Source organism: Azolla caroliniana, unplaced genomic scaffold (genome assembly GCF_043228905.1).
Source record: "Azolla caroliniana isolate FFs.n. ecotype wild unplaced genomic scaffold, voAzoCaro1.0.p SCAF_11, whole genome shotgun sequence".
In the NCBI taxonomy this organism is placed as follows: Eukaryota; Viridiplantae; Streptophyta; class Polypodiopsida; order Salviniales; family Salviniaceae; genus Azolla; species Azolla caroliniana.
Window position 1 is genome coordinate 6,180,233 of NW_028230446.1, and position 11,152 is coordinate 6,191,384.

The 11,152-nt window shown below is 38.2% G+C and overlaps 1 protein-coding gene across 1 annotated transcript; it reads left to right on the forward strand.

Annotated features, from left to right (window-relative positions):
* Window positions 1-5,437: 5,437 nt before the first annotated feature.
* On the forward strand, window positions 5,438-9,007 carry LOC147857655 (uncharacterized). Its single transcript, XM_087327365.1, has 3 exons — window positions 5,438-6,973; window positions 7,826-8,165; window positions 8,682-9,007. The coding sequence occupies exons 1-3, from the start codon at window positions 5,517-5,519 to the stop codon at window positions 8,745-8,747; spliced, it is 1,863 nt and encodes a 620-aa protein (XP_087183491.1). The 5' UTR covers window positions 5,438-5,516; the 3' UTR covers window positions 8,748-9,007.
* The last annotated feature ends 2,145 nt before the right edge of the window (window positions 9,008-11,152 follow it).

Sequence of the window (11,152 nt, forward strand, 5' to 3'; positions counted from 1 at the left end):
TGTAGTATGATTAGAAATGATAAGCACTCGCAAAAGACATGAGGGAGGCTCTATTAATTTTTATACTTGGACACATGACGTACAAGCCTCGATATTTCATATTTCATGCCATAAATCGTATGGGAAAAAGTCTCAAGGTCATTAATTTGCATCCACCACAAGCTCAATACTCTACTTTTCTCCGTCTTTTATACTTGCTATAGATGCAATTCTACGAAGTCGATCTGAAAGGTTTTTTGCATCTTAAGCATGTATTTTTATTGCCTCCAAGCCCACAATAAACTATGAATGAATTTGATCTCAAGTAGAAGAATTATGTTTATTATCTTTTCACTTCAAACAAATTTGCATGAAAATGTTTTTGCTCATGTTTAGAATCGCTCTACTTAGACTTTGAGATTTTACCATGCCTTGGTGCTAAGACCCACTACATTGCCAATGTTGAGAGTGCAACCTTCCACTGGACTATACTAAGGGTATTTACAATGTTTCTAAACATATCATGAGTTGAGTGGGTATTACATTATCGATGTGTTAAGGTTTAACTCATCTAAAATGTTTAGCTAATCAGTTGAAATAGGGAAGTCTTATTCTTTTGTGTGTGAATGGTATAAATAAATAAGATAGTGGGTGTGTGCTTTAGTTTTACAAAGAAGGCACAAAAATGATCATGTTATTTAACTTATTGGTGATGAAGGCTTCATTTACATTTTAAATACTATTGAAAAAAATCTTTCAAGGAAAAAAAAAGGCTTCATAATAGTATCAAAGCCATGTGATGAGGGATTTATTGAGATAGGGGAAGAACTTAATAAAACATTGTCATCGTTGCCTGTTACATGGAAGAGGAGAATAAAGAATAACCAAATAATCAATTGACAAATGATATAACCTAGTACAGGGAAAGGTTCTCGGTAAAAGTTGATAAGACTGGGAGAGGAGAAACAAATTCAAAGCCATTGGAGAGAAGGAAGAAATGGATACATAATAGAACTGTCAAGCAATGTATTCACTTTACCAAAATTCATAGGTGCTCAAGATGTTGATTTTCACCTAAATATGTGACAATGTTGCATTAATTGAGATAGAAGACCAATATATGAGACTAAGATGTAGTAGATTTATATCGGTTGTTATGCTATCATATTTTGCTTGATTTTATTAGCAACGAAAGACTCTTGGATGAACAAAAAACGTTTTTACACTAAAGAACAAGAATCTTATGGCTAATCTTGCATATTAATACCATAGAACACTAAAGGTTAAAATATAGAATAAAGAAATATGTGTTATTTTCTTCCTCTTGAAAATTTGGCATTCATTTAATGGTTGAGAAGGAATCTTCAAGGCATAGTGCATAATAAAAGAATATGTGTGTGTATGTATGTATGTGCACGCATATAGGTCATTATGAATTCACATGGATATTTATAGATAATCAAACAAGACAAACCATTGAAATAAAAATGCACGTGTTTCACTATGAAAATTAATCACATTGCCTTGCGTGACGTTGCCTTTTCAGAATGCCCAAATGGTGCTACAATCATAAATAAAAACACCACGACGTCAAAGAGGTATTTCTTGAGAATCCAACATATTGATTTCTCCTACGTTGCACATGTTCTCCATTGCATATTATGCTCGCTTATTGAGATCAACCAAAAGTAAAACACGTCTCCTCTTTTATAGTTACATAAATAAGTTTGCCATAAGACTTTCCTTCGTGCACCACATGGTTAAACCTACCAGTCTAGATTCAAATAGAAAACAAAGTGAAAGTCTTATCGCAAGGATCCTTAGAGGAGCAACCCCATGCAATAACTTTGAGTTCACCAACATGTTATGGGGGGTGTCTATCTATGAATCTCCTTGCCTATGCTCCAACCATGGAATTGGTTAATGTATGAAGAAAGAAAGAAAAGGGATATTGTCATATTCTAATCTCATATAAAAATAGGAGATGCTCACCATAAACACCATATGTGACTTGGGTATAGAGTCTCAAAGCCGAAGTTCAATGTGCACAATTCTTTATCATGTCGTGTGCCCCTTATATCGTATTTGGAGTATGTGATGCAAAATAGGTGGCACAAAAACATATTTCTTAGGCCAAATTCAGCATGGATGGATGGGTGTCTCGCCTTATTCATCCTCGCTTGCAATTAGCGATGCATTATGTGCTTCTTGGAACCTGCACACGTTCTTCTAATGAGCACGTGTTCAACACCTTTGACGTTTTAATTTGACTGGTGTTTTTCAATGGTTGTCAATCATCACATGATCTTCATATCAAACCATTTGCTTTCTTATTTTGAGGCAATTCTTAGGAAGTGATGCTTTACAAACAATGATCAGTCAACAAGCTTTTGATGCTCTCATAACATGAGAATAGGGAATCACATTTTGCCAAACACAAGGATACAAATTTGATAACTATCAACAATATTATTTTCAATATCTCATCATTTAAAGCCCATAATAAGACATCCCATACCATGAATACCTTGACTTGCCATCAAATTGTATAAGAACTCTAAGTCATAATTTTGTTTTAAATATCCAGAGTGGTAAACAGATAAAAGATAAAAGATAAAATGTAAGTAAGGGAAAGTCGAATGCCCATGACAATTTACTAGTTAAAATAAAAATCTACAATCCAGTTCAACGTAACGGCTAGATTTTTTCCTTTTTTAAAACAAACATTGCATCTTGATACTTCATTACTTTCTATATTGTGAGAAATAGGACCTTACAAAAGGTTCTTGTTGTTGGATCCATATTTGTCGAGCCTGGCATTTTCTATATTTTTCTCTCACCAAAGCATGACACTACTAATTCAAAGTGAAAGGGCAAAACTTTCATCGCTTTTTACCTTTGCATGATGATGTAGGCCCAAGCTTGACATATAAAAGAAGTCGTTTTCAACATATTTAACGATTTTATTCTATTTTTAAAATGTTTTTATTTGTTGAATTGGAGGTAAACTAGGACGAAGTTTCGGCACAACTTCATCTTGCGTCTAAAAGAGAAGATACTTTGAGTTAAGAAATCCATAAGCTAGATGTTGAACAAGTTTTTACGCGCAATTCTAACCTCATTTGTCAAAACCTTTTCAACTTTCCATCTCAATATAGTTAAGAAAAGCAAGTATAATTTTCAGTAACACATACACATGCTTTCTCGTGCCGATGCTTTTCTTTGAACATAATGAATGTAAAGCACCAAAACAAAATTATAGGTAGTGATCATGTGAACATGCTTTTGGAAGTATTCAAGGCTTAGATTTTGTGACTCCAAATGCCATTGTAAATTTTAATGCAAATTTATGCAAAAAGAAATAGCACACGTTAGATTTTCCCAGCTCCCATGCTATTTCCTTAGGATGAATAGTGATATCAAAATAACAAAAATTCCACAATATTTCTTCTATATATTGTAAATGTCTATTCCTTTTCGTGTGTGTGTGTGTGTGTGCACTCATTTTCGTGATCACCTTAGCATGAACATGATAAGCTACAAGTTACAACAACATATGTCACATAGTTATGATATTTGTCATGCAAAAAGGATTTACGCATTTAGGTCTTTTGTGTATATGAATGTACACTTATGTGTGTGTATGAATGTATATCTTATACCTTAAGATATGTAGTGCAATGATTAGGTTTGATTTGCCCTCACTTCACAACTTAGATTAATATAATGATTGAAATTGATGTTTTCTTTCATAATTCAATGGAGCATATTATTTGGCTCATTTTCATCCTTTATAATAGTCAAACCTGGAGGGGCCGAAGTCTATGGTAGAGTACAAAAATTTATATACTCTACCATTGTTTAGTAAGAATAGATAACATTTCAAGACATAAAATGTGGAGGACATGGATAGTTTGAGGCTACAATCATGGTACATTGTGCACATTATGGATCGATGTATGGTCTAGGGACATATAGGAATGCGAGGACGACCCCACGTGGGCGTCCATGTGTCAGGCATAGTAGGGTTGAAACATATGGACCAAAAGATATTCATGTAATCAAGCATTTTGTATGGACGAGTTACCATTTGGAAGAACTAGCTTGTATAGGTAGATTTTGGCTCTAGATTAGTATCAAAAGTTGTTTTGCCACACTGAAGTCATAGATGTATCCAACCACCTTTTAGATTTAACATTAACATATGATCAACAACATAGCATGTGCGTGTTGGGGGGTGGTTATAGAGAGCAAGTTACATGTTATGTACTAGTGTATTACATGTAGCTTGAAATAAGCATGGCCTTTCTAGTGCATACATAGAGGCCACAAACATTCACATTGCCCATGCATTGACCCATAAACATTGAAGCGAATAAGGTAGTGTCTGGTGGAAAAAGTGGCTCCCCATGCTCAATATTTGTATTAAGAGAGATTATACTTTGGGAGTGTGTTGTTTGAGCAAGGTGTGTAGGAAAATATATTGTGGGTGTAGAATGCACTCTTTAATAATGTCTAGGAATAGAAGATGTGAAAGAAAAAGAATGCATTGCTTAATGAAGAATGACTTTGTTATTACATATGTTTATGAATGCAGCCAAACATGTGGAGAGAGCATCCATATGAATTCATGAGACAGGGGTTGAATGTTTCTAAGCTCCATGGGTCCAGAAACTGTCATGGAACTACTGGGTGCTTGAAAGTGTCAAGTTTCATTTTCGTCACTAATCCAACGCAGCATAAGACGCTTTTCCAAGTTCAAGTTTTCTATCAATGCTTTTTAAAAATCTCCCTATTTTATGTGTGTGTACGCGCCGAATCAACCGATACGATGCACACATTGGAAGGAAAGGGGTGGACAGGTTCCATAAGATGATGTTTGGATGTGTATGTATGCTTGTGTGAGGGCGTGTGTGTAAGCATGAGTGAACACACCCAATCAATATATACAATACATTACATAAATATATTTACCTAGGGGGGGAGGGGCCCATTCCATTGGTCACTTGTATTTGCTCTATGTGACTACTTCCTTGGGCATGTGTGTGTGTGTGTGTGTGTGTGTGTGTGGATGGATGTACATACATACATACATACATACATACATACATACATACATACATACATACATACATACATACATACATACATACACACACACACACACACACAAACACACACACACATACATACATACATACATACATACATACATACATACATACATACATACATACACACACACACACACACACAAACACACACACACATACATACATACATACATACATACATACATACATGATATATATAGATGACCAATGCATACCCTGTTTTGTGATGATATAATTAAGAGCACAACAACTGCATTCATATTTGGTTATATAAAGCATTTCCTCCCTCTCTCCCTTATCTCTTCTTCTTCTTCATCTTCTTTCTTCTTCCTTCTTCATCACTATCTTCTTCTTCTTCTTCTCCTGCTTCTTCTTCTTCTTCCATAGCCAGTTAGCCTCCTCCACCCTTGATTTGCTCACTCAATGGTGAAATTTGCACAGCACATTGAGTGGGCACCGCCTAACCATCCCCATTCTGCCAACAACAACGGCAATTCCAATGTTAAGAAACTGCACAAAACCCTTGGAGAGCTCTTCAATCTTCAATCCAATCCAATGGTCTCAAACCCTAATCCCACTGATGCTACCATCCATGGTGCCACCACTAAGAGGAATGCTTCTCGGGAGAACAAGAAAGGAGACTTGGTTTACAGCAAATCTGGGCCCCTCTTCTCTAATCCTCCATACCAGCACTATGTACTCAATCGGAATACTTGGTCTTCGGCCCAAGTTCGGCACCATGGATTGAGCGAAGAAGAGAAAGAGATGGAATTTATGTGTTATTGCTGTGATGATTTAACTGCGTCGGCACCGCAATCAGGTGAAATGGGGCATATTACGAGGAAGAAATCTGTGGGTTTCGAGCAGAACATTGTGAAGAATCCGTCGAGGAAATCCAAGGAATTTGGTCATTTTTTGAAGAGCCCATCCAGGAAATCAGGTGAGTTAGGGAAGAATGCTAATAAGAACGCATCATGGAAATCGAGCGATACTGAGCAGAATGCGAGGAGCCCGTCGAAGAGTTTTTCGGCTGGATTTTGGCATGGTGGGAGGGATTCCAAGGATTCCGCAACAAAATCCAGAGGTTTGGGGCATGTGGCGAGCGAATCTGAAAGGAACAACCATGATGAGAAGAAGACAAAGAAGAAGTGGCCAAACATCGAAGGGTTAATTATGAGGAAGAAAGATCAGAAGAAGGGGGGCCATTTCCATAGCATGTTTGGGAAAGGTATGTTTGCTCTGCACAGGAATGCCAGCAGAAAAATAGATGATAATGGTGAGGAGGATGAGGATGAGGATGAGGAAGATGAAGATGAAGATGGAGATGAAGATGAAGATGATGATGGAGATTATGATGATGATGGAGATGGAGATGGAGATGGAGATGGTCATAGTGATGGTCATCAGAACAAGATGGGTAATCCTAGAAAGAAAGAGAGCAAAAAAGCCATGGTGAGTGTAGAAATCCCTGAGAAAATGCTAGGGTTAGCATGGATTGGGAGCACACCATTGCTGCTGCCTGCAGGTGTCCATGAATTTGGGCCAGAAGGGTTCGTGCTCCAGGAAGTGGTGAGCGAGAACACGAGCTTCGTGAAGCACGGGAACCTGCACCGAGTGCGCATCCGGGACGGGCACCTGGGCGTCGCGTGGGTCGATGGGGCGGCATTCCTCCTCGAGCCGGGCGTCTCCGTCCACACGTGCGCCGGCCCCGCCTCCTCCTCCCACCACCACCACCACAAGTTCTCGTACATCACCACCGATGACACGATGCTCTCCGAGAAGGAGTTCGTGCTCGGCCCCTTCCGCGTCGTCAATGTCGATGACACCGAAGTCGGCATCAAGTTCTGCAATCGGCTGCCCCAGATCCTGTATTCTGGCAGGTGAGCCTCGTCGTTTCCGCAAGTTTCCCGTAGTTTCCCCGCTTGTTTCCGAGAGCTCGGAACACACACTCCCACACGCCCACACATGTAAGTCAATTTTGTATGTACCAATGGAGACAAATGGAGACAATTGGGGGGCCTCTTTGACTCCAATGGCCTACCTCTATCTCTAGCCAGAAAAAGTTTCCGGTAGTTTCCGAGCTCGGAACACTCTCTCTCACACACACACACACACATGTAAGTCAATTATGTATGTACCAATGGAGACAATTGGGGGCCTCTTTGGCTGCAATGGCCTACCTCTATCTCTAAGCCAGAAAAAAGTGTCCCCCCCCATAGAGCTTACTAACTATCTTTGGACCAAATTATTGACTAACATTCATGTGGCCACTGCCCCAGCTGGCTTGACTTTTGTTTGGCCTAATTGCTTCCCAATGCCTTAGTCCACACACCATTGTCTTCAAGAGTTTTACTAACTTGGTTTTATTTGAAAAACCTTCCTTCGTATTGATTGATATCTCAGCCCTTTGCCGATTATTAGGGGGTATGGGGGATTTGATAATGTATGGATGGGTAAGATGTCGAACAAATTAGGGAAATATGGTGTTGTTGTCCAAGTGGGAAATTACTGTCGAGACCCATTCCATACACACCTAGGTAGGTACGCAAAAAAACCTCGACATAGTAGATAGAACTCTTATACCGAACTTCAAGAGGGAGGAATCTAAAGCTCTTTCCCACTTGGGGATGCTGCCCAAAGAACTAGTTTGTGCATGTGTTTCCAAAAGAACGCAGGCTCCTTTCTAAACGAAATAACTAACTAACGAAATAAATATTATGTTTTCTTCACAGGCATTGTTTGAGCATTTCACGGCTCGAGGTGTTTGCCGGGTTCGAGTCGTTATTGAAGCGACAGAGCAACGTTTGTGGCGTGAGCGCGATGTCCAAGGATGACCGGAAGGTGACCGTGGATGTATCGTTGGAGTGGCAGATCGGCCCGGATGACGCCGCAGCCGCCCGTGTTGCCAATGTCACCGATGTCGATGCCGGCATATCCGAAAAAGTTCGCCGTGCCTTTAGCCTCGTCATGTGGGAAGTAAACGCGGATGACATCCGCCCAAACGATGACACCCTTGTAATGACGAGGCTTTCTGGAGATGTTCGGCGGGAATTGATGGACTTGTTCGAAGAGGTACCTTCCTATCTCATACTAGCATTATGCCATAGCATTTCCTAGGCTCTCTCATACCATGGTAGTTGTGTGGAAAAAATCCATCACCTTTTGAATGGAAAGTTGTCTCGACTCCAACGTGTCGCACACATACATTGGTACCAAAAAATGCCATACATACTCGCTTGTCATCTATCGTCTCCCTTTTTGCATTTTTTGGTAGGAGTATGTTTAGCTTAGGCCCGAAAATGGTAGCCGACAATATGAATGATGAAGAAAGTGTTGGTCTTCAACCAACTAATGACAATGTGTCTTTTCAAACGAAAGGCCCTTGATTGGACTTGACATATTGTACAAGTGTGAAAGCGACCCCTCTGTCTTCATTACATTTGCAAAGCAAAGCAGACCGATCATTTTTTAAATTGATTTTATTTTAATGCAAGTTGAGAACATGTCCGGTTGATGTTGTGTCCGACATAATGATTTGATTGAAGAGTTTGACAAGGTGATAATCTATATTCGTGTATTTGCTTGTAGGGTTGGACTATCACTCTTTGGGAATTGCAAGTGAAAAGACTCACCATTTCATCGGAAGAATCATGAGAACCGGATCGGAAATGAAACTTTTTTTACTCCCAACTTTTCCCTTGTAATGAATTGAAGGGGAGTGCTTTCCATGTGAAAATGTATGTTAGCTTTTAGGTCAATTGTAATTTTAGAATTGGAAATTTAGAAAGCAAAAGTCGACACATGAAATATTACCTTCTTCTCTCGATTTTTATTCCTAAGTGAAGCTCGCCATAAGCTTCCCTTTGGATATGTATCCTTATACTCACAATGCATACATCAATTCTTTATCTTCATTTGTAACTATAGCTTCTTATGCCAAAGATTCAATATGACGATTTCGATAAATTAAATGTTAAAAGTTAGAATGTACTCTCTCTCTCTCTCTCTCTCTCTCTCACACACACACACACACACACACACACACACACACACACACACACACACACACACACACACACACACACACACACACACACACACATGTTCATAATATTGTCGTACCATAGTGGTGAGACAATATTTTCCAACTAAGTTCAAATCTTAATATATGCATTGCTTTACTAGTTGACACTATGGAGATCCAGAGGTTGATCAAGTGACTTTCTCAACTTCATTGACAACCTTCCCAATTGAGTTATATGTACTTGGTTTGTCCCGTTCATAAGACTTTCTTTGTCTTGTATCAAGATTGTACCCTAATGGTTATTTATATTTTGAAGAAATGACACATTGGTCTTCAAATTTCACCAAGTGCAATACTGTACTAGAAGGCACTTCCAAATGTAGAAATGTATGGACATTGTGAAACCCTATGGTCTCTCTCTCTCTCAATAGATTGTTGGGCCATATGTATGCCTATCGTTAGAATGTGCTTGCTTCTCCCATGCAATAGGGGAGGTCACCTTGATTTGGGTTGTTGACTTCTCAACCACTTGACCATGGATTAGTTATTTTAGAGTTTTTATTAGAGTTTCCTCTCTTTTATTGATCTCTCTCTCTCTCTCTCTATATATATATATATATAAAACATATGTTTATATATATATATATATACATATTGGCTATTAGGATGTGTCTTCTAAGTATAGCACACCCCTCTCAAAGTGGAAGTGGATTGTCTTTAAACCTCATTATACATATATTGGATATTAGGATGTGTCTTCTAAGTATATCACATCCCCTCTCCAACTAGAAGTGGATTGTCTTTAAAGCTCATTATATATATATATATATATATATATATATATATATATATATATATAGAGAGAGAGAGAGAGAGAGAGAGAGAGAGAGAGAGAGAGAGAGATGTATTCTACTATGTATAGGATTTCCTTCACTATGTGTTGTCTCAGACTAAGTACAAGAAAGAGACAAAGTTGGTTCCAAAGAGCTTTTCACATGAACATCTCACAATTTGTTGATGTGCAAAACAAGTGTTCTTGAAAGGATGAACACTAACCAATCCATGTCCATCTGTCAAGTGAGAATATATAAAAACATAAGTGACCCTCATGGAAATGGTACTATCAACTTTACTTTTTGTGAGATATCAAAATTTACATATAATATATTGGCATTAAACTCAAGTCTCTATATTTTCTAAAACTAGATTACTCAATCAAACATTTTATACAAATCAAGGAATGTGTACATCTAGTAAGTAAAAAGAAATGGAAACATGAATACTAATGAGATCAAGTCTTGACTTTCTAGTATACATATATGTATATATAGAAGTGCAAATGTATGCATATGCACATGTTTGATATTCAAGGGTGTAAAGTTGCTATTATGCTTAAATGAGGCATAAAGTCTCTATTACTGTTTATACAACAGGTTTCTTTTTTCTTTTTGATGGCTATACAACGTTAGTAGGTGGAGTGGGTTCACTACTTTCTTTTTTATCCTTGTAAGAGCACAAAAATGAAAACCTCGCCCAAAATGCCTTCACCTCATGTGAATAAAAGCTTACAAATTCAATTACTTGTCCCCAACATTTCATCATTTGTTGTCCCAAACTTTCATAAAATTTTGAGCCTCTTTGGGACCTTTATATTCGCTCCACCATCACTATAATAGCTTGAAATGATGAGCTCATGACTGTATTATTCTTCAAAAACTGAAATGATCACATCATCTTCCAAAATACTTACCTCATCATTGACAAAGAAAAAGTTCACATATGTTCGTTTATCACCTTACGAAGATGTAACATTGTTATAATTTATAAACATATATGGAGGTTTGGATAGCTATGCAAGAACACATATTGGGTAAAACAGTTAGGGCTGGTTAACTTAGCATGTCGGATCCATTGTCGTTAGTATGGATCTTCACAAGGGCGAACTCTCCTTCCTCCACTTTTTCCCGCAACTAGTGATACCTCCTCTGTATATGTTTGGTCCGAGAGTGGTAGCCAACACTCTTGGCTATATGTG

Coding starts and splice junctions, on each gene's coding strand:
- LOC147857655 (XM_087327365.1), top strand. CDS start 5,517: ATGGTGAAATTTGCACAGCACATTGAGTGGGCACCGCCTAACCATCCC. Junction 6,974..7,825: donor CAGATCCTGTATTCTGGCAG/GTGAGCCTCGTC, acceptor TTTTCTTCACAG/GCATTGTTTGAGCATTTCAC. Junction 8,166..8,681: donor TGATGGACTTGTTCGAAGAG/GTACCTTCCTAT, acceptor ATTTGCTTGTAG/GGTTGGACTATCACTCTTTG.